The following is a 23,507-nucleotide window of genomic DNA, read 5'->3' as shown; positions in this document are numbered from 1 at the left end:
AATACATGAACAAATGTGACTTTACTTTGGCTTCTTATTATAACCGTTGTATTTCCAAAAATATATTTTTAAAAATTTTATTTTGTAGAGACAGGGTCTTGCTATGTTGCCGAGGCTGGTTTCAAACTCCTAGTTTCAAGTAATCTTCCTACCATGGTTTTCCAAAGTGCTGGGATTACAGGCGTGAGCCACTGTACCTATCCTACTAAAAAGATTTCTTATTTATTTATTTTGAGTCAGGGTCTCACTCTGTCACCTGTCACCTAGGTTGGAGTGGCACCTGCCCCGGACACTAAGGCCAGTGATGGACGTGGCCCTGTGCAACCCTCACTTCCCTGACCCTGTGTTAGTTTTCTAGGACTGCTGTAACAGATGACTTAAAACAACAGTACTTTATTCACTCACTGTTCTGGAGGATAGATTTTCAAAATTGGAGTGCAAAATCAGCATGCTCTTTTTCAAACTTTGGTTAGAATTCTTTCCAGTCCCTTTCTCACTTTTGGTGGTGGCCATCAGTTCTTGGCATTGCTTGACTTGTGGCTACATCACTCCTGTCTCAGCCTCTGTTGTCACAGTATTTTCTCTCTGTGTGTCTGTGTCTCTTTCCTTCTTGTAAGGATACCAGTCATCTTGGATTAAGGGCCCAAACTGCTCTAGTATAGCATCATCTTAATTACTAATTATGAATTTGTTTCCAAGTAAGGTCACATTCTGAATTACTGGGGTTGGGACTTCAATATATTTTTTTAGGAGAGACAATTAAGCCTATAACAGGCTTGAATTTTGAAAATCCAGGATGAGGCAAAAGCACATACACAACTTAGGCAACATAGTGAGACCTTATCTCTACAAAAAATTAGCCTGGCATGGTAGCATTTGTCTGTAATCCCAGCTACTCAGGAGGCTGAGGTGGGAGGATTGCCTGAGTCCAGGAGGTAAAGACTATGGTGAGCCATGACTGTGCCACTGTATTCCAGCCTGAGTGACAGAGTGAGACCCTGACTCCAGGAAAAAAAAAAAAACAAGGAAGAAATATGTTGGTGTTATATATCAAAAAAATCCTAATTAAAACCATTATTTAAACTGAATGAAAACATTTTAGTATATCTTTATGACCAAGACTTTAAAAATATTCTTCTTCTTCTTCTTCTTATTTTGTGTTGAAGTCTCACTCCGTTGCCCAAACTGTAGTGTAGTGGCATGCTCATGGTCACCCCAGTGTCAACCTACTGGGCTCAGGCAATCTTTCTGCCTCAGCTTTCCAAGTAGCTGGAACTATAGACACACACTACCATGCCTAGCTAATTTTTAAAATGTATTTATTGTAGAGATGAGGTATTGCCAAGTTGCCCAGGCTGTTCCTGAACCCGTGGGCTCAGGCAACCCCTTCATAGCCTCCCAACCTGCTGGGATTACAGGTTTGAGCCACCATGCCTGGCCTAAAAATATTATTTTTGATTGTAACAATTTTACATGCTCATTGTAGAAAATTTGGAAAATCTGGGAGGAAAAAGATATATAAGATTCCTCATATAGCCAATACCCCCAAGGAGTCATTGTTGTGGAAAAGAAAACTGGAAGAATATGTTTCCCATATTTTTGAGTTTTGACTAATCAGTGCCGTTGTGCTTCTTTTTATTTTATTTTATTATTTTATTTTATTTTTGAGTCGGAGTCTCACTCTGTCACCCAGACTGGAGTGCAGTGGCCACTTCCGGCCACTGCAGCCTTGATCCGCTGGGCTCCAGCGATACTTCCACCTCAGCCTTCCAAGTAACTGGAACTACAGGCACGTGCTACCACGCCCTGCTAATTTTTTTGATTTATTGTAGAGATAAGGTCTCGCCAAGTTGCCCAGGCGGGTCTCGAACCCACGAACTCAGGCAATTCACTTACCTCGACCTCCCAAAGTACGGGATTACAGGCTGAGCCACTGAGCCCGGCGCCATTGTGCTTCTTTACTTGTGATTCTGACATATTAGGGTAAAGAGAATAAAAAGTCAAGAAAATGGGGAGGGCCTTCTCTGAAAAAGGCATTGTTTTAATTTAAGGATTAGTTTTGGTAATAAATACAAGTTTGTTTATTTCCCCTTTTATTTCTACTTTTTTCTTCCCTAGGCCTGGGTGAGATAAACTATATGCATGAACTTCTTACAAACATGGTTCACAAAAGGTATATTTAAATATATAGTTTTATTTTTACTTTTAAACCATTGCACTATTTTTGCCTTAAATAATTTTTTTTTTTTTTTTTTTTGAGTCGGAGTCTCACTCTGTCACCCAGGCTGGAGTGCAGTGGCCACTCCCGACCACTGCAGCCTTGACCTGCTGGGCTCTGGCAATCCTTCCGCCTCAGCCTTCCAAGTAGCTGGAACTACAGGCGTGCGCGCCCACACTCGGCTAGTTTTTGATTTGTTATAGAGACGAGGTCTCACCAAGTTGCCTGGGCGGGTCTCAAACCCGCGGGCTCAGGCAATCCTCTCACCTCGGCCTCCCAAAGTACTGGGATCACAAGCTGAGCCACCGAGCCCGGCCGCCTTAAATAATTTTAATTAACGGTTATCTGGTTTTTAAATTTCATGTATATGTATTCTCTATGGATACTTTATTTTACTAATTTGTTTCTTAGGTTGCAGGTCTATCCACTCCATTCAAGTGTGACTTTAGAAGAACAGAATAATGTGTTTTTAAGTCCAGTTCCTGGGTACAGAAAGGTAGGAAAGCTGGGAAGACAGGTTCTAAGCACTTGAGGTACATTTTTCTTGGAGACTTTACTAGTGAAAAATGTTAGTGCCTTAGCTTGTTTTTGCAGTGTATTTCTGTAGCTATGATTGTCACCTAAACAAATACTTGCCTGATGAACCATGTATGCTATTTAATTTTGCCTTATTTTGGAAACCAGTTTGCTAAAAAGCTAAGATTTTTTTTCTCCTCAATTCAGGAATTTTGATTCCTTTTATTTATTCTTTGGCATTTCTCAAACTTTGGGACTGTTCCAATTCCCTAGTACTACTCTGGTGACTTTGGTCAGAAGCCATTTCCTAAGTCCCACTTTAGGAGGATTTCTTTAATCTCAGGCTATGTGTGAATGATGAAATTATTTTAACATGACCCTTCTAGAGCTGCTGGAGATGATTAGAGACCCTGAACTTGCAGCCCAGCCCCACTGATTTCAGTGAGAATGTTTGGAATCTAGAGGGGCCACTTGGACCTGGAATGGTATTCCGGGGCAAGTATGGCTTATAACCCTTCTTCTGGATTTTAACTGGTTGTGCTTTTTACCCTGGGCAATTCCAGGACCCCCCAAATCTACTGTTCAGAGGTCAGGAACAGGTCTCTGCCTTGTGTCTTGCCTACCTGTGATTAAGTACCTGCTGTGTTGTATGTGGCTACTTGATCAATTGTGACTTGTACGGAATAGAAAACGGACTAATTTCAAAGTTGGAGTTAAGTATATACATTAAGGAGCTTTTAAATAATTTTTGAGTTCAAGATTTTTTTTGTTTTGTTTTGTTTTTGAGTCAGTATCTCACTTTGTCGCCAAGGCTTAAGTGCAGTGGCATGATCACAGCTCACCACAACCTCGACCTCCTGGGTTCAGGCAATTTTTTTGCCTCAGCCTTCAGAGTAGCTGAGACTACAGGCATGTGCCACCACACCTTGCTATTTTATTTTATTTTTAAATTTTATTTTATTATTTTTATTGTTTTTGTAGAGGTCTTACTATGTTGCCTTGTGACCTCGGCTGGGCTCAAGCAGTCTGTCTACTTCAGTCTCCCAAAGTGTTGGGATTATAGGTGTGGGTCACTGCACCTGGCCTCAAGTTTCTTTTTTAACTTTGCCTAATTATGTCCAGAATATAGTAAGAATGTCGGCTTTTTTTTCTTGATGTTTGACAGATTATTCTGTCTACCAACATTGCAGAGAGTTCTGTCACAGTTCCAGATGTCAAATATGGTAAGATACTTCTCTGTTTTACCCCCTGACGCAAACTGTAGTACTGTAATTATTGGTTTATTCATCCCTTCAGGAATTGTTCTTTCTCTTCCTCCCTATCTCTTCCTGTTTTGGAAGAGAGCATTAGAAAAGTAGCTCCCATACTTTCAGTTCACCCCTTCCTCCTCTGAACATGCTTTGGGCAAGGTTGCTCTCAAGAAGCATTTGGGGGGCAATTTAAGAGGCCTTGTGGGATTTCCCACAAGCTTTGGAGCTGCTCAGGGAGAGTTCTGTGAACGGAGGGAGACAGGTATTAGAGGAGGAGCCCAAGCCATCTCTGTTCTGAAAGTGGCTTGGAAGGATACCCTGTTAACTCTCCAGCAAGCCTCTCGGTCATTGGGTCTTCTACATAGGCATCTGTGATTACTTTGTGAGATTGTTTCTAGTGATTTTTAAAAATTTGTTAATTCATATTTGAAGACTAACACATGTGCCAGGCACTGTTCTTAATGCTGGGAGTACAGTGGTGAATAAGACCTAGTCCCAGTCCTCATGGTGACTGACTACATTCTGGTGGGAAAGACAGATGACTGGCAGGTAAATAGCTATAATTTGAGGTAGAGATAAATGTTATGTGGGAAAATAAATCAGGGAAAAGGATTACAGCTAGTGGAAAAAGATGATCTTGTAGATAGGTTGATGTGGGAGTACCTCTTTGAGGCAGTGACGTTTGAATAGGGACCTGAATGGGATGAGGAACAAGTCATGCTCAAATGTGGTTCAGGCACAGGGACAGGTGTGAAGACCTGCCAGAGGCCAGTGTGACTGGAGTGGATCAACCAGGGCAGATGAGTGGGAGTGAGTGTTTATCTTTGCCAGGGAAATCGTAGTAAACAAAACAGAAAAAGCCTTTGTTCTTATAATACGTTCAAGAGTAGGTATTGGTAAGGTAAGCAATAAGTAAGATAAATGAAAATAGGTAGCAAGAAAGTGATGGTCACTATAAGAAGAAAAGGTAAGGGAGTGTGGAATAGGGCTTATTAGGGAAGGGCCATTGAAAAGTGGATGGAGTAGCCAGGGAAACTTCTACAGAGGGTGATATTCAAGACATACCTGAAGGAGGTTAGGGAATGAGTCATGTGGGTATTGGGGAAGAGTGTTTTGGGTAGGAGGAATGGAAAGTACAAAGCTCCTAAGGAGAGAGCATGTTTGGTGTGGTCCCCAAACAGCAAGGAACAGGACCAGCATGAGCAAAGGAGAAAGGAGTCAGAGGAGACTCCAGGGGATGAGGGATTCTGGGCTGCACAGGGCCTTATGGGGCATGGTCAAGACTTTGCTGTACTGGGTGAGGTGAGAATAAGCATTTTGAGTATAGGAATGATTTCACCTGAAGTTCACTTAATAGGATCACTTTAGGAATAGATGGAAATGAGGCAAAGAAGAGAAGACGGAGGTGAGTTTGAAGATGTCATGATAAGCTTGGTGAGAGTCAATGGTCTGGAACAGAATAGCAGGAGTAGAAGACAGGAGATATGGGCAGATTCTGCGGAAGATTCTGAGGGCGGGAAGATTTGCTGAGGGATCTGATGGGGGTTGTGAGAGACTTAGCAAGGTTGACTTTCAGAACGTGTGACCTAAGAAACTGGAAAAATGGAGTATCCTGTGAGATGGTAAAGCCTGTGGAAAGGGCAGAGTGGGGTGGGGAAGAGCTGGGATTTGGTCTGAGAAGCTGCTGGATGCTGGTGATATTGCAGAAGGAATTGGCTGTATGAGCCTGGAGAGAGAGTAGGGCAGGGCAGCAACTGGGGCAGTCAGTCAGTCAGTGGTATGTGAAGCTAGGAATGCAGAGAAGAGGGCAGCCTCAGTGTTGAGAGGTGGGAGAAAAGAGCTGCAGAGGGGCAGCCAGGGGAGCAGGGAGAAAACCAGGGGAGTAAGGAGGCCTAGAAAGCAAGTAGGAAAGGGTTTTTTGGGGAGGGTGATGAGCACTTTGGATGCTGATGATGGGTCGGGCAGGAGGAGACTGAAGTTTTGTTGTGGCAGTTGGCGCCATGGCTACCATCAGGGACGTTGACAAGAGCAGTTTCGGTGGAGGCAAACATCTACTTTGAATAGGCTCAAGAAAGAATGGGAGGAGGCAAACTAAGAACAGATGGGGTTGTGTTGGACCACACTCCAGAAGTGTTTTGCCCTGTGGGAGTAGAGGAAACAGGGTAGTAGGTGCAGGGGAGGCCGAATTGAGAGAGCCTGTGTTCCTGATGGGAGACCCAGCAGCATTTTGACTGGGTGAGGGCAATGGTGCAGTGGCTGGTGATGCAGACAGGCAGTGGATCTGTGGTCACGGGGCAAGACTGAGTGTGTGAGGATGGGGCAGGCTTGCGAGGAATTGTGGCCCAGGGAGCTTGTGGAAGTCCTTCTCCTTGCCTCTGCCTTCTCAGCACGCTAGAAGCATAGGCATCAGTTGAGAGCGAGAATGGGGCAAACATGGAGGTGTGAAGAAAAGACAAACTAGACATCCAAAGGTAGAGAGTGGTTGGCTTTGGGAATGGGAGTCCTGAGGGCCACTTGAGGCCAGTGAGCAGGAATGGAGGGGCAGTCAGCGCACTGGCCTGGTTCTGTTTTTTCTTCCTCAGCCACGTTAGCTGCAGTGTATGTGCAGAGCAGTCACTAGTCAAGGCAGTGGCTGAAGCAGACCCATAGGATGGAGCTGAGGAGGAGGTGGGGGAGTCCCAGGTACACGCAAGGGGTGACTGTACTGGTGGCTCCTGGACTTGTGGTCACGGGTCGGGAGGGAAGTGAGGCCATGAGGTGGCAAGTGAGGGATGGCTAATAGGTGTGAGAGGGAGGGATGGGGGTCCCAGTGGGGATGAAGGATGACTGAGGGTGGGCTTCAGGAGCCAGAAAGTGTAAGTGTAGGAGTGCTGGCTCCAGAGACTGAAGCTTGAAGTTGTGATCCAACAGAGGTTGCTGGTGGCATGCTACAGGAGGAAGTTGCTAAGACAAGGTGGAGACAAGGTCATTGGAGGAGAGGGGCTCAAGGAACTGAGAAACTTTGTGCAGCCAGAACTGTTTTCTAGGTATTGAAATTACCAAAAATCATGGCAGGTATGATGTTGGAGAGTGAGAGGACTGGGAGCCTGGGGCTGGAAGGGCAGTGATGGGACAGTCTGAGGAGGGAAATAGCAGTGAGAAGTGAGGACCCCTGCTGCCCTTCAGGCTTAGCATGGGAGGGTGGGGAAGAGAAGACAGCCCTCATCTTCAGAGGACAGCCCTTCCTATAGTCAAATGGGAGGGACTCTCCAGGAGAAGTTGCAGGGACTCTGTCACACCTGAGTTTTACAGATGAAGATGATGAAACTCAGAGACACTCAGCTTGTCTCCAGTCACCCTTTTACACATCCACGCAAACCCACACAGATAAGCAGACACAGGATTTGAATCCTGGTAGTCCAGTGCATTAACCACTCTTCTGTACTGCTGTTGTAATGATACTCTTTTGGATAACATTCCTCTTTTGAGTGCAGTTCACTTGGGCCCTTCTTATGACACATTGGGTCTTACAGGTTATGTATCTTTTGTGCCCAAAGACTCCCAGTCCTTACCAATAAATAATGTGACCATGAACGCCTTGCTCTGGGCAGTAAGTAATGACCAGCATGTTACCAAATCTTTTTGTGTGTATGAGGGGCACCCACCAAAAAACTGGAATTATCTTTCGGAGGGTGGGCCCCTTGTACTACAGACTTTACTTGCTAGGTAAATGTTCTAGGAACCCATTGGTGTTAGCAGGCCAGTTAGCATCGTTGTGAGAGATGATTTGCTGAAGAAACATACTGAATTGTGGCAGATAGGTGGCTAGTTCTTCCACCATGGCAATGTACTTGACCACACCACACTGAGTGTTCATCAGGTTTTGACTAAAACTGGCATGATCCTGGTGCCCTACCCGCTCTATTCACTTTGTCTCACCCTGAGCAACTTTTTTTTGTTTCTCCGGATGAAAAACATCCTCAAATGGAAATGTTTTGTCAATGTGGAAGAGGTGAAACAAAATATGGAAGAAACACTAAAAGGCATCAAAATTAATGAGTTCAAAAACTGTTGTGTGCAGCAGAAAAAGTGTCTTGATAACTGTATTGTGCCAAATGGCAAGTACTTTGAAGCAGACTGAAGTTTGAACATGTAAGAATTAATACACACTTTTTTATAAATAAATTCTGGGTTTTTTGGGTCCCCCTTATACACTAATTCTTAAGACTGTTTTGTGTTGTTTCATCACTGTGCATTGTGATTTATTGTAATGCTTTCTTGTTAGCATGGTGCTTACATTTCTTTTTTTTTAATGGCAGTTATAGATTTTTGTTTGACTAGAACTCTGGTCTGTGATGAAGATACAAATTATCAGAGCCTGCGTTTGAGTTGGGCCTCTAAAACCAGTTGTAATCAAAGAAAAGGTAAGACATTTGTGTTCAAGTACAGGAATCAATCATGATGACACAGTGACACATTCAGGTGTCTTTTAAAAATTTGGTTTTTTGCATTTTCATTCTTACTCAGATACTTTCTCAATTGGAACCAGTTTTGAGTTTCTGGTAACAGCATCTGATGCTGTCACCATCTCCGTGTAAATCCCTGTTTCTCCTCTAATGTATGAAGTCTGTGAACATAGTGGATCAACACCCTGTTATCTCAACACTCATTTTTTTCACAGTGAAGTTTAAAAGTTTTTGGAGAATAGTCATGGAAGTCAAGTGGATCACTTCATTAATTTTTGATGATCTATCTTCTTTCCAATTTTTGACCTTTCTAGGGTTATTTTTCCTCAGCTGGTCCCGCAGAGGGTTCAGAATTTGCTGCGTCAGCCACACATACCACTGGGCAGAGATGAAGGTGTGGAGTCACTTTTCAGGGGTAACTCCACCACAGTGGAAGTGTATTCATGACATACCTGAGACGGTTTTAAGATTATATGCTAGGGGAGGGAGGGGCCTACCTCATCAACAAGGGTATCTGCATGATCAATGTTTGTATACCTAAACCTGAAATGTATCCCACATCTTTATAATTAAAATTAAAAGAAAAGACAATTAAAAGATAAAGATAATTAAAATTAAAAGAAAAGAGCTGGCTTTAGGGGTCAGCGTTCTTGATGTGGACTGAAAAGCGACTTATTTTTTATTAGAGAACCTCCCGAGGAGGGCAGGTGAAAGACCATTCCAAGAATATAGGTAATAATAATGGCAACACTTATTGAATGTGTGACATATGTCAGACACTCTTCTAAGTATTTTATTTATTCATTTAATCCTCATAACAACTCTGTGACTTAAGTACATAGTATATTTATTAATATTTACATTTCTTTTTTTTTTTGGAGTTGGAGTCTCACTCTGTTGCCCAGACTGGAGTGCAGTGGCCGCTGCTGGCCACCGCAGCCTCGACCTGCTGGGCTCCGGCGATCCTTCTGCCTCAGCCTTCCAAGTAGCCAGTATTACAGGCACGCGCTACCACGCCTGGCTGATTTTTTGATTTATTGTAGAGATGAGGTCTCGCTGCCCAGGCGGGTCTCGAACTCGCGGGCTCAGGCAATCCACTCACCTCAGCCTCCCAAAGGCGCGGGATTACAGGCTGAGCCACCGAGCCCGGCGTACATTTCTTAATGAAGCAAATGATATGCAGAGGAATAGTAACTCACTGAAGGTTATGCTAGCAAGTGTTGGTACTGATATTTGGATCCAGAAACCTGGCTTCAGTCTACATTCTTAGCCACTTTACTATATTACCTCTCTTGTAACGACTTTTCTGGAGAGGAGTTAAGAGAGAGTGACTAAATAGTCATTAAAATATGGTCATAAAGAGTTTCTCATCATTTTGGAAACACCTTATTTTGAGTTATGTATTTTACTAAAGTTAAGAGAAAAAAGGATATTAAACTATAATCATCTCACTGTGTTTAATCTCCTTCTCCCCAAGTCCCCAAAAAACTATATTAAGAAAAATGACTAGAAATAAATATACAAAAATGTTTAAAGTTATTATCTTGGACCAGTCTCGAGATTATAGGAATTCTCAAAACTCTTGTCTACCTTTTTATATGTTCAGATTTCTAATTTCATAATTACAAATATGTTTATTATAACATTTTTCCCCTACAGGAAGTTACAAAATAGTACATAGAATCCCTTGAATTCTTCTTCCACCTTCCCATGATGGGACATTATATAAGCATAGTACGGTCTCAGAACCAAGAAACTGATATCATGCAATGTTGTTAGACTACATACCTTGTGCAGTTTTAGTTTTACATGTACTCTGTGTGTGTGTATATGTGTGTTTCTCTCCAGTTTGATCCCATGTGTAGGTTCATATAACCATCACCGTAATCAGCACAGAATTGTCCCACCACCATGTAGGGTATGCCCTGTGCTGCCCCTTTACAGTCTTATTTGCCCCCAACATGCTCCCTGCCAACAGTTTCTTTGTCTTCTATCTCTGTAGCTCTATCATTTCCAGGGTGATACATAAATGGAATCATACAGTATGTGACCTTTTGAGATTGGCTTTTTCATTCACTGTAACATTCTTGAGGAGCCGTCCAAGTCACTGCCTGTGTCAGTAGTTCATTCCTCTTTATTACTTAGTAGTAGTGCATTGAATGTCATTCACCTGTTGATGGACATTTGCGGTTTTTTTCTAATTCTTGGATATTAAGGATAAAGCAGCTGTGAATATTCATGTACAGATTTTTGTGTGGCTGTAAGTTTTCATTTTTCTGGGATAAACACCCAGGAGTGTAATTACTGGGTAATATGATAAATATGTGTTTAGTTTTGTAGTGCTTTCTGTGGTGACTGTACCACTTTACATTCCCACTAGCAATGTATGAGGTCTATTTTTTCTACATCCTTGCCAGCATTTAGTGTTACCACTATTTTTTTTATTTTAGCCATTATAATAGGTACATAATGATATCTCATTGTCATTTTAATTTGCATTTCCTTAATGGTTAATGAGGTTAAATATCTTTTTCTGTGCTTATTTGCTATCTGTATCTCTTCAGTGAAATGTCTGTTCTTATCTTTTGCCCATGTTCTAATTGAATTGTTTGTATTTTTACTGTTGAGTTTTGAGTATTCTTTATATAACCTGGATAGTAATCCTTTGTTAGATATGAGGTTTGAAGTTTTTTTCCCCCCAGTCTGTAGTTTGTTTTTTCATCCTCCTACCAAGGTCTTTTGTAGAGAAAAAGCTTTAAATTTTTATGGGATCCAGTTTAACCAGGATTTTCTTTTATGCATTGTGCTTTTGGTATTGTGTAAGAACTCTTGATGTAGCCCTAGGTCCCAAAGGTTTTTCTCTTGTGTTTTCTTCTAAAAGTTTCATAATTTTATGTTTGACATTTACATTCATGATTTAATTCTAATTTCTGTTTTAAGTCAATTTTTGTTCAAGGGGTGAGGTTTAAGTTGAGGTTCGTTTCTTTGCCTGTGGATATTCAACACGTTCTGCACCACTGAATCCTCCTCCCCTTGGATCATGTTTTATGTTTATATTTTTTAATGTGATGGTCAGGCAGGTGTGGCCACAAGTGAAGACACAGGAGAGTCTCAGGAAAATGAAGTTTATTATATTCACAGGTAGACAGACAGAAGACACAGCTTGCTGCTCAGGGCCACATGGGGAAGAGCTGTTTTGGGCAGGAGGTGAAAGACAGGAGCAAGGGGAGGGTTTAGGCTACTGCCTTTATTAGGGTCTCTAAGAGGAAGGCAAGGCAGGGCAGGGTGAATAGTTTAGGATTGTCTAGTTTGAATAATTTCTGTGGACTTTAGACTATAAGGGTGATCCCTGGCCCTGGGGTGATTAAGGCAGAGGAATAGTACCTCTTAGGTCTACAGTCCAGATAGAGGAGGTATGGTACTGGATTGGTTAGTATGCCTATCAAAGACGTGTTCCTAGCTGGGTCTCTTGCTCTAAGAATTGGCTAACTCTGGGAGAGGCAGTCTCACTCAGCCAAAAAGTTTTTAAAGATAGCAAAGCATCATACTATACAGAAAACAAAAAACACTTAAAATATAATTTGCATTTACACTTTTGTAAAAAAATCAGTTGAGTGTGCTTTTGTTAGTCTTATTCCTAGGTTCTTAATTCTGTCCCAGTGATCTGTCTCCTTTCCTCCACCAATGCCATATTATCTTGATTACTGTAGAAATAGTCTTTGCATCAAATGGAGTGATCTCTCCTGCTTTATTCTTCATTTTCAAAATTGTTTTAGCTATTCTAAATCTTTTTTTTTTTTTTGAGTTGGAGTCTCTGTTGCCCAGGCTGGAGTGCAGTGGCATGCTCATGGCCACTACAGCCTTGACCTCCTGGGCTCAGGTGATCCTTCCACCTCAGCCTTCCAAGTAGCTGGAACTACAGGCATGTGCCACTATGCCCAGCTACTTTTTTGACTTATTGTAGAGATGAGGTCTCGCCATGTTTCTCAGGCTGATCTTGAACCCCTGAGCTTAGGCAATCCTTGCCTCCACCTCCCAAGGTGCTGGGATTATAAGCATGAGCCACTGTGCCCAGTTCTAAGTCTTCTTTAAAAAATTTAAATTTTTTATTTTTATTTTAAAGATGTGGGGTACAATTCAGGGTTAAGTATACAAATGTTCATTATGTAGGTACCCTTGTTGATGAGGTGATCCCTCCCCCCGACTAGCAGTATCCCGCTACTGACTGCCAATCCCACTCCCCACCCCACCCCGGCAATTTCCTACTACTGAAAATTCTTTTCTTTTCTTTCTTTTTTTTGAGTTCTTTTCTTATAGTATTACAATAACTGTTCAAGGTCCACTTGTGAATGAGAACAGGTGATACTCAGTTCTTTGTTTCTGTGATATATCACTCAGTATTATAATACTCTAAGTTCATTCAAGTTGCTGTGAAGTTAATAATTTTGTCCTTCTTTATGACTGCATAATATTAATTGTGTATATGTACCCATTTTAACATTCTAGTCCTCTTGATAGGCAGCATGGTTGGTTCTGTGTTTTTGCTATTGTGAACAATGCTGCAACAAACATGCATATGCAGGTATCTTTCTCATAGAGTGATTTGAGTTCCTTTGGGTGTATTCCCAATAGGTGGATTTGGGGTCATATGGAGTGTTGATTTTTAGACCTTTTAGGAATCACCAAACTGTTTTCCACAGAGGATGTACTAGTTTACACTCCCACTAGCAGTGTAGAAGTGTCCCCTTTTCCCCACATCCTTTTTAGCATCTGTTGTTTTTTGAGTTACTGATGATGGCCATCCTTCCTGGAGTTAGGTGGTATGTCAGTGTGGTTTTAATTTGCATTTCTTTGATAACTAGTGAGGCTGAGCATTTTTTCATGTATCTGCTGGCTGCTCATATGTCTTCTTTTGAGAAGTGCCTATTCATATCTTTAACCCACTTTGTAATGGGGTTGTTGGTTTGGTTTTTTTTTTTTTTTTTTTTGGCCCCTTTGAGTTGCTTGTAGATGCTAGATGTTAGACCTTTGTCAGATATACAGTTGGCAAATATTTTTTTCCCAGTCTGTGGGCTGTCTCCCTGCTCTCTTGATGGTTTCTTTGGCTTTGCAGAAGCTTGTCAGTTTGATGATATCCCACTTGTCTGTCTTATCTCTTATGGCATGGGCATTTAGGGTTTTAATCAGAACTGATTGCCAGTTCCAGTTTCCATAATGGTGTCTCCTGCATTTTCTAAGGTTCTTATAGTTTGAGATTTTATGTTTAGGTCTTTGATCCATTTAGGGTTGACTTTTGTGTATGGTGATAGATAGGGATATTGTTTTAATCTTCTGCATGTTCCCAGCACCATTTACTGAATAGTTTCTCCTCTTCCCAGTGGTGGGTGGTGGAGGCTTTATCAAAGATGAGTTGGTTGAGAAATTGAGGTTTTGCTTCTGGAATCTCTGTCCTGTTCCATTGGTCTGTATGCCTGTTCTTGTATCAATACCAGGCTGTTTTGATTATTGTAACTTTATAATAAAATTTAAAGTCTGGGAGTGTGATGCCTCCTGCTTTTTTGTTTGTTTGTTGCTGAGGATTGTTGTGGTCGTTTATGTTTCCATATAAATTCCTGTATTGTCATTTTCAAGTCTGAGAAGAATACTGCTGGTAATTTAATAGGTATTTTGTTAAATCTGTAGATTACCTTGGATAGAATGGACATCTTAACAATGCTGATTCTTCCAGTCCATGAACATGGAATATTTTTCCATTTGTTTATGTCATCTTTGATTTCTTTGAGCAGTGTTTTGTAGTTTTCGTTGTAAAAGACTTTCACATCTCTGGTTAGTAAGATGCCAAGGTATTTCATTTTTTGTGTGTGGCTATTGTGAATGAGATTATGCTTTTTATTTGGGTTTCTGTTTGTTTATTGTTGGTATATAGAAATGTAACTGTCTTTTGCACGTTGATTTTATACCCTGAGACTTTGCCAAAGTCTTTTGTCAGTGCAAAGAGGTTTTTGACAGATTCTCTTGGGTTTTCAAGGTATAAAATCATGTCATCTGCAAAGAGGGATAACTTAACTTCCCCTTTTCCTATTTTATACGCCTGACTTCCTTCTCTTATCTGATTGCTGTAGCTAGGGCTTCCAGTACTATGTTGAACAGGAGGGATGAGAGTGGGCATCCTTGTCTTGTTCCGGTTTTCAAGGGAAATGCTTCCAGTTTCTGTCTTTTTAGCAGTGTGTTGGCTGTGGGTTTCTTATAAATGGCTCTTACTGCTTTGAGGTGTGTTCTATCTATACCTAGATGCTCAAGGATTTTTACCAAGAAGAGGTGCTGGATTTTATTGAAAGCTTTTTCTACGTCTAATAATATAATCATGTGGTTTTTGTCTTTGCATCTGTTGATGTATTTAATTGTGTTTATGGTCTTGTGGACGTTGAACCAGCTCTGCATCAGTGGGATGAAGCCTACTTGGTCATGGATGTGGATGATTTTTGAGCTGTGTTGTTGGATCCAGTTTGCTAGAATCTTGTTGAGAATTTTAGCATCTGTGTTCATCAAGGATATTGGCCTGTAGTTCTCTTTCTTTGTTGGATTGTTACCCGATTTGGGTATCAATGTGATGTTAGCTTCATAAAATGATTTGGGGAGAGTTCCATCTTTCTCGATTGCCTGGAATACTTTCAATAGGTATGGTATCAGCTCCTACTTGTATGTTTTGTAGAATTCTGCTGGAAAGCCGTCTGGTCCAGGACTTTTTTTTGTATGTAGTTATCTTATGACATAGTAGATTTTCTGGGTTGTTATTGGTCTATTTAGGGTCTCGATTTCTTCTTCTTTCAACCTGGGGAGGTTGTGTGATGTAAGAAAGTCCTCCATTTTCTTTAGGTTATCGAGTTTGTTTCCATACAGGTGTACATAGTAATCTCTGATAATCTTTTGTATTTCTTTGGGGTCAGTTGTGACTTCATCTGTTGCATTTCTGATTGTGTTTATTTGGGCTTTTTCTCTCTTTTTCTTGGTCAGTCTAGTTAGGGGTCCATCAATCTATTTTATCCTTCCAAAAAATCAGCTTTTGGTTTCATTGATTTTTTTGTATTATATTTTTGTCTTCTATGTCCTGAATTTGGAATTTTATTTTGGTGATCTGGATTCATCTGCTGAAGTTGGGGTTTTGGTGGTCTTGCTTTTCCAGCTTCTTAGGTGATTTGTCAGGCTGTTGACTTGTGGTCTTTCCATTTTCTTCATGTGTGTTCGTAGAGATATTAATTCCCCTCTTATTACTGTTTTCATGGCATCCCAGAGGTTTTGGTAAGATGTTTCTTCATTTTCATTTATTTCCAGGTATCTTTTAATCTCTGTTTTGATTTCTGTGTTGACCCGGGAGTTGTTTGGCATCATGGTGTTTAATGTCCATGTCTTTGTGGGTTTTGGGGGAACTTTGATGGTGTTGGTACTTATTTTTATTCCACTGTGGTCTGAGAAGGTTCATGGCAGAAATTCAGTCTTATGGAATTTGTTTATGCTTGATTTATGGCAGAGGATGTGGTCAAGCTTAGGGTATGTTCCATGTGGTGATGAGTAGAGTGTATATTCTGTGCTTGTTGGGTGGAATGTTCTGTAGGTATCAATTAAGTTCATTTGGTCAAGAGTCACATTGAAGTTCTGGATCTCCTTGTTGACTTTTTGTCTTGATGATCTGTCTGGGTTTGTTAGTAGGGTGTTTAAGTCCCCAGATATGATAGTGTTAGAGTCAGTATCTTTTTTTAGTTTACCTAGAAGCTGCTTTATGAAAGTTACTGCTCTTATGTAGAGTGCATATGTGTTTAGGATGGATATTTCTTGATGATGGATTGGAACTTTTTAGTTTTGAGTTGGAGTCTCACTCTGTCACCCAGACTGGAGTGCAGTGGCACACTCAAAGCCACTGCAGCCTCGACCTGCTGGGCTCAGGCAATCCTTCTGCTTCAGCCTTTCAAGTAGCAGGAACCACAGATGTGTACCACCATGCCCGGATTATTGACTGATTTATTGATTGGTTTGTAGGGACAAGGTCTGGCCAAGTTGTCCAGGCTGGTCTCGAGCCCCTGGGCTCAGGCAGTCCTCTTGCCTTGGCTTCCCATAGTGCTGGGATTACAGGTGTGAGATACCGTGTCCATCCTCTTCTGTCTTTTATCTTTCCATAGGGATTTTAGAATAAGCTTGTCTGTATCTACAAAAGATTTTTCTTGTAATTTTGATAGGAATTATGTTAAGTCTGTAGATCAATTTGCGAAAAATTCACATATTTACTATGTTGACTCGTCCAGTCCTTGAACATGGTATTGAAACTGAGTATCTCAACCTTAAAATGTATTTTGTAGTTCCCCCCCCCATCTTAAGCCTTGAAGCATGTTTTAGGAACTTCTTTCTACCATACACACTTGTCTAACCTGACTGCAGGACCCTCCTGCTTGGGAGGGGGTCACAAGATGGTTGATCCATAGCCTGACTGAGGCTGAGATAATACCAACCAGACATCTGGGAGGATCCCTCACCCAAGATAAGCCAACAAGACACATCCTATGCCACACCCACATGTTTCTACCAAGTGTCCCTTTTTAAACCCTTGTACTCAGACTAAATAGCTGAAATGGTTTCTTTGGGGTATGATCCTAGCTTTTGAAATAAAATCACCTTTTCACTACATCTTATACTTGTTTATTTTGGTGTACAAGTGATGAGTGGCTGAGCTTGCAATGGTTATAGTATGTGTCCGTTTATTTAGGCCATCTTTGGCTTCTTTTATCAGCTTTGTGTAATTTTCAACATATAGATTATATATGTATTGTGTTCGATTTATACCTAAGTATTTCATTTGTTTTGAAGTATTGGCATTTGTGTTTTAATTTTGGCTTCCGCATGTTCATTAATAGTACCTAGATACGTGATTGATTTTTTTTTTTTTTTTTTTTGAGTTGGAGTCTCACTCGGTCGCCCAGACTGGAGTGCAGTGGCCGCTCCCGGCCACCGCAGCCTTGCCTGCTGGACTCTGGTGATCCTTCCGCCTCAGCCTTCCGAGTAGCTGGAATTACAGGCGTGCGCTACCATGCCCGGCTGATTTTTTATTTATTTATTGTATAAATGAGGTCTCGCTGCCCAGGCGGGTCTTGCACCTGCGGGCTCAAGCAGTCCACTCACCTCATCCTCCCAAAGATGCGGGATTACAGGCTGAGCCACCAAGCCCAGCTCGTGATTGATTTTTATGTGTTGATTTTGTATCCTCCACCTTTTCTGAGTTCACTATTGCTAAGAAGGGATTTTTTTTTTATTTGTTTTTGTGCTTACTGTGGGATTTTCTTAGACCATTCTGTCATTTCCAAATATTGTGGGTGATGGTGGTGATCATGGGAGGTGGTGGAGGAGGAAGTGCAGACTCTTGATGCATTCTCCTGGCAATGGGGGGAGAGGCCCAGGAAGACAGGTGGGGATGGAAAGGACAGGAGTTCAGTCTCTCCCTCAGTTTCCTGACCCTGCAGGTGGGGAAGGAAAGCTCCCTGGGCCAGTCAATCTTTTTAAAGTTGAATATTTATTAAAGACTCTTTTCCACCTCTCCCTTTACTCATCCCCTATATTTTATTAGTGTTAGGATTAGAATTGCTTTAATTAATGCAGTCACAAGAGAGAAGCAGTCTGTATCATGGTCTCCTGAAGCTAATTTTGGTTCTGAGTCCTTTGAATGTTCATTTCTCAGATATGTAATGGATAGTGGCTGGTGTCCTGGAGGGGTAACTCACAGTGGTACAAGGATGGTTGGCGACAGAAGTGGTGGGAAGCCTGAGCTGCCCTGATGACCAACTTGATCTCATTATAGGGCCTGTTTCCAACCTTATGACTTTCTAGTATGAACTGTACATTTGCAGGAAATGTGTGTCATTTAAAATGGTTGGTTTCTATTGCATGTTGGGCCAAGGTTGTTTTCTTTAGAAGTATGCACTGGATTTTGTAATATTGGGCACTGAGTAGAGGTCAGCACTTAATCTTATTCTAAGTGTTTTCAGTGGTAATTCTTACTTAGAATACCCTATTTGAAATAAAAATAACTTATTTTTATTAATACACTGACTTATTCTAAAATTTTTGCTGACCTAGTCAGGTAGAAGGTAATTAAGATTTTTCTTAATTAATTTAATGGTTGTTTGAAAACATATCTTCATGTTAATATTAAGATAATTAATGCCAAATGGTGTTTGAACATCTCTCCTTTGAAGGCCGTGCTGGGCGAGTGTCCAGAGGGTACTGTTACAGACTGATCCACAAGGATTTCTGGGACAACTCCATCCCTGATCATGTTGTTCCTGAGATGTTGGTAATTCACTTGGGCCATTTGTCCAAGTTAATTTTTCATATATAAGAATTTTACTGAATAATCTAAGTGATATAATTTCAAGTATTGTATAATTTTGATTCCAGAAAAAAATATTATCTGACTATGCTTATCTTTTATTTTATTTTATTTTTGAGTCAGAGACTCTTGTCACCCAGGCTGGAGTGCAGTGACATACTTATGACTCCTGCAGCCTCGACCTGCCAGGCTCAGGCGATCCTTCTGCCTCACCCTTCTAAGTAGCTGGGTCTACAGACATGTGCCGCCACACACAGCTAATTTTTTTGATTTATTTTAGAGATGATGTCTTGCCAAGTTACCCAGGCTGGTCTCAAACCCTGGGCTCAGGCAGTTCCCAGTTCTGCCTCCCAAAGTGCTGGGAGTACAGGTGTGAGCCTCCACGCTCACCCATGCTCGTCTTTAATCACAATACTAGCTTACCATTGATGAAGCACCAGGCTCTAAATTTAGGGACTTTAACCAAATTTTACATTTTCAATGTGAGGAATGTCTATTGGGTCTATAAGAGGATTGTCTTCGAATGCTGCTGTTTTCTATGTCCTTTTATGATTAATAATTGTGGAATCAGCTTTTTTCTTTCATTATATGTCTCTCTCCTCTTTTCTCATCTTCCTCTTTCCTTTTTCTCTCCCTCCTGTGTTTTTCTCCCCTACTTTATTAGCCTTCTTTTCCTTCTCTTTCTTTTTCCCTTTCTCTCTCCCTTTGTCCCTTTCCCCTTTCTCTTTTGTTCTCTCTCCTTCTGTCTTCTCCTTTTCCTTCTCTCTTTCCCATCTCTTTCTCCATCTTCTCTACTTTTCTTGCTTCTTTTTTTCTCCTCCTGTCTCTCTCAAAAGCACGGGTCATGTGAATGGGTTAATTGATTTAGTTATTTTACTATTTTAAAATTTAAGTTGTATTCTTTTCAGCGTTGTCCATTAGGAAGTACAATATTGAAAGTGAAATTACTTGACATGGGTGAACCAAGAGCTTTGCTGGCGACTGCCCTATCCCCGCCTGGCCTGAGTGACATTGAACGGACTATTCTTCTACTAAAGGAGGTAGGACTGTCTGATGTTTATTAGTGTTGGGGAAAGCTAAGATGTTTTTTTGTGGGGAGAACCTACATTTTATTACAATGTGGATATGTTTAAGATGTTTTAACTGTTATAAATAATCAGCATTTGATTGAATAATTGATTCTAGGTTTTGTACATGTTGCTTACAGCAACTTTTTTGGTTGTCTTGCTGAAACTCACAACCTCTACTCTTACCTCTCCACGGCTTCCCCATAGCACCCCATGCGTGCTGTTTGTTGTCCGTGATGAGCAGTGACAGAAACAGCATCCATAGAGCTCTTTTCTTCTGCTGTGACTCCCCCGGTCTGCTCCTCACTCTTCTCCCAGCTTTCGTTATCCATTCCTGGAAGCCCTGCTCTTTCCACTTTGGATTTTTGACCAACTCACTTAACTCATGCTCTGCTCTTGCAACTTGTAACCAAGGCCTTGATACAAGCTGCTTCCCAGTCTACATACTATTTGCTAGGGCTGTGGATGTTCTGATTCTGGCCCTGGAAATTGGGGATGTCTCTGGTGTTTTACCTTTTCAATATGATACCTGCTTGGGTTTCCATGAAATACACTGTGTCAAGTTCAGGGAATTTTTTTGCTATACGTAATTTAGTAAGTTTTTATTGTGAGTGGCCACCATGTTATGGTCATTGGGGTCCCTCATTTAGTACTACTGTGCATGCTGCATTTGTTAAATTGTGAAGTAAACAGACTTTTGTGGAAGTATCCTTGAGTGTTACTTACCAGTATCATACATTTTAGGAAACAGTAAAATGTGTTTTGTGTTCTAAGTTTCAAAAACAAAGTAAAATAAAATTTTTTGGTAGCATCAGCCTTTCTTTTTTTCTTTTTTTTTTTGAGTTGGAGTCTCATTCTGTTACCCAGACTGGAGTGCAGTGGCCACTCTCGGCCACTGCAGCCTCGACCTGCTGAGCTCCGGCAATCCTTCTGCCTCAGCCTTCCAAGTAGCTGGAACTACAGGTGCACGCTACCACGCCTGCTCATTTTGATTTATTGTAGAGATGAGGTCTCACCAAGTTGCCCAGGCAGATCTTGAACCCGCGGGCTCAGGCAATCCACTCACCTCCGCCTCCCAAAGGCGCGGGATTACAGGCTGAGCCACCAAGCCTGGCTAGCATCAACCTTTCATAAGTCGACTTAGTTTTCTTTTTGAACCTTATTCATTTTCCATTTTGGACTCTCTGCCTTAGGGGAAAAAAGAATGTGAATAAGTCATTGCTTGCTGATAGCATTAATTTTATTTTATAAAGGTTGGAGCACTTGCAGTGAGCGGGCAGAGAGAAGATGAAAACCCCCATGATGGTGAATTGACCTTCTTAGGAAGAGTTTTAGCACAACTTCCTGTTAATCAGCAACTTGGTAAACTCATAGTCCTTGGACATGTATTTGGATGTCTTGATGAATGTCTTATTATAGGTAAGTGTAAGAACAAATGCTAATGGGAAGTTTCTGTGATGTCACTCTAACAATCTTACATCCTCTTGTTTCTTCTGTTGTTAGCGGCAGCTCTTTCTTTGAAGAATTTTTTTGTGATGCCTTTTCGACAGCACCTTGATGGATACAGGTATTTAAGTATTTAACTACTTTAAAATATGCACAGCAAGAGTCATTTTAAAGTAGTGTTGAGTGATGCTTTTGTTATCTGTTTATAGGAACAAAGTGAATTTCTCTGGAAATAGTAAGAGTGACTGCATTGCACTTGTTGAGGCATTTAAAGTAAGTTTTCTGTTGTGTAACCTATGTGTTAGGTCAGTGGGCTGGTGCTATGGGTAAGAGGCAAAGAATTGCACAGAAATTAGATTAGAAAAGAAACTTTGTTTAGAAAGTAAATCCGAGAAAAAAGGGTGGATCCACCTCTCTGAGATTGGAGAGGGGGCCATATGCTTAAAGAAAGTATGGCGGTGAATGCTTGAGACTAGGGGGTTTTAAAGCTTTTTGCAGGGAGTTGGAGCAGGTAAGCATTCACAGGAGCTGACATCACAGTCACGGGACTAATGGGCAGGTTGGTCATCAGCAAACAGAGAAAGGTGGACTGGCAGCTAGATGGGTGGGTCAGTCACGTAGATGAGAAGGGCAGGATCAGTAGGTGAAAGAGAAATTCTTTGGACAAAGATGTTAATCTGAATGTCTTCTGACTTACCCAGGGTTCCAGGAAAGTATTTATTGTTGTGTATGAGCTTAAGGTGACCAGAGAAACTCCATTTTGGGCTCTGTCCTTTTAGCTGAAAGCAGTTGCTATAGATTGTTAGTACATTTTCATGCCATAAACTTGTAGAAAGAGAAAATATTTTCTCTCACTAAAGTTTTACTAGAGTTATTGGTGTCCAATAAATAAACTGTGCTGGAAGAAGTGACTGCGGGTGGAGCCCAATCTTACAACATTGAAAAAATTCAATTTGTAAACTTTCTATGGTTACAATGTGTTGAAACTGGACTTAAGAAAATTCAGCTCGTCATAAATTATTTTGAAACTCTGGAGCCTTTATTTTCAGACATGGCAGGCCTGCCGACAAAGAGGAGAGCTGCGGCATCCTAAGGTTGGTGAGCCGCTTCTTTGTTTCCTTGTAGATGACTGGGAGTGATCAGAGACTCCCTGCGGCCTCTGTCTCAGCTTGCCCGTGAATCATGATGGTGCTGTCACCAGGGTTGAGTTCACTATAGATGGCTCACATGGCTGTCCTGAGAGTAGCAGGCCATAGTCTGGATGGCCTCATCCTTTTGCTTTAGTCTCTTTTCAGAAGGCAGCTCTCCAGACCTGCGTGGAACCATGCTGCTTGTTTTACTACCCTGTGTTGCAGTGATCTTTCTGTAATGCCTGTAACCTCTTTGGCTGGGAGTATATCATACCTATGGGTGTTTGGACATGTTGGTCCAAAATTAAGAGCCCTGTGGCCTTTGCTTTTCGTTGTTTTAGTCTCAGTTTTAGATAATGGACTTAAAAGAAACTTAACCTGTTAGCCTTCGTTTTATTCTTTTTTTGGTTAGGTTTTGTTCTTCTCTTCCTAAATTGATTTGGTTCAAAAGACTATATAGGTCTGTCTGTGTGTAAATTTGCTGTGTCTAGACGTATCTTTATCAATAAGTATATGAGTTAATCCTTTAAATTCACCTTCACAAGACTAACCATATTATTTTTTTGTTGGTATACAATCTGTCAGATATCTTTTCCCAAGTTAATCAAGTTGAGTCTACCTTCAATTTTTGAGCGAAATACACTCATAGAAAGAGTTTCTGGGCTGGGCACTGTGGCACACACCTATAATCCCAGCACTTTGGGAGGCTGAGTTGAGAGGATTGCCTGAACCTGTGGGTTTGAGACCAACTTGGGCAACTTGGTGAGACCTCATCTCTACAATAAATAAAAAATTAGCTGGGTATGGTGGTGCATGCCTGTAGTTCCAGCTACTTGGAGGGCTGAGGCGGAAGGATCACCTGAGCCCAGCAGGTCGAGACTGTGGTGGCCATGAGCATGCCACTGCACTTCAGCCTGGGTGACAGAGTGAGACTCCAACTCAAAAAAAAAAAAAAAAAAAAAAAAAGTTACAGCTACTTGGAAGGCTGAGGTGAAAACATCGCCAGAGTCCAGCAGATTAATGCTGGGGTGGCCGTGAGCATACCACTGCACTCCAGCCTGGG

General features: G+C 41.3%; 1 protein-coding gene across 1 annotated transcript in view; it reads left to right on the top strand.

The window, feature by feature from the left end:
* TDRD9 (tudor domain containing 9) overlaps positions 1-23,507 on the top strand; it is a 142,323-nt gene that overhangs the window by 73,706 nt on the left and 45,110 nt on the right. Inside the window, exons 11-20 of the mRNA XM_008049977.1 lie at positions 2,119-2,173; positions 2,630-2,714; positions 3,900-3,957; positions 8,283-8,387; positions 18,668-18,765; positions 19,710-19,841; positions 21,122-21,287; positions 21,372-21,435; positions 21,524-21,587; positions 22,364-22,408. Of these exons, the coding sequence (XP_008048168.1) occupies positions 2,119-2,173; positions 2,630-2,714; positions 3,900-3,957; positions 8,283-8,387; positions 18,668-18,765; positions 19,710-19,841; positions 21,122-21,287; positions 21,372-21,435; positions 21,524-21,587; positions 22,364-22,408 (872 nt within the window). The remainder of the gene's footprint in view (positions 1-2,118; positions 2,174-2,629; positions 2,715-3,899; positions 3,958-8,282; positions 8,388-18,667; positions 18,766-19,709; positions 19,842-21,121; positions 21,288-21,371; positions 21,436-21,523; positions 21,588-22,363; positions 22,409-23,507) is intronic.

This window comes from Carlito syrichta, unplaced genomic scaffold (genome assembly GCF_000164805.1).
Source record: "Carlito syrichta isolate Samal-C Ts95f unplaced genomic scaffold, Tarsius_syrichta-2.0.1 Scaffold142862, whole genome shotgun sequence".
Classification (NCBI taxonomy): domain Eukaryota; kingdom Metazoa; phylum Chordata; class Mammalia; order Primates; family Tarsiidae; genus Carlito; species Carlito syrichta.
The sequence above is the reverse complement of the archived record's forward strand: the minus strand, read 5'-3'. Positions and strand labels throughout refer to the sequence as shown.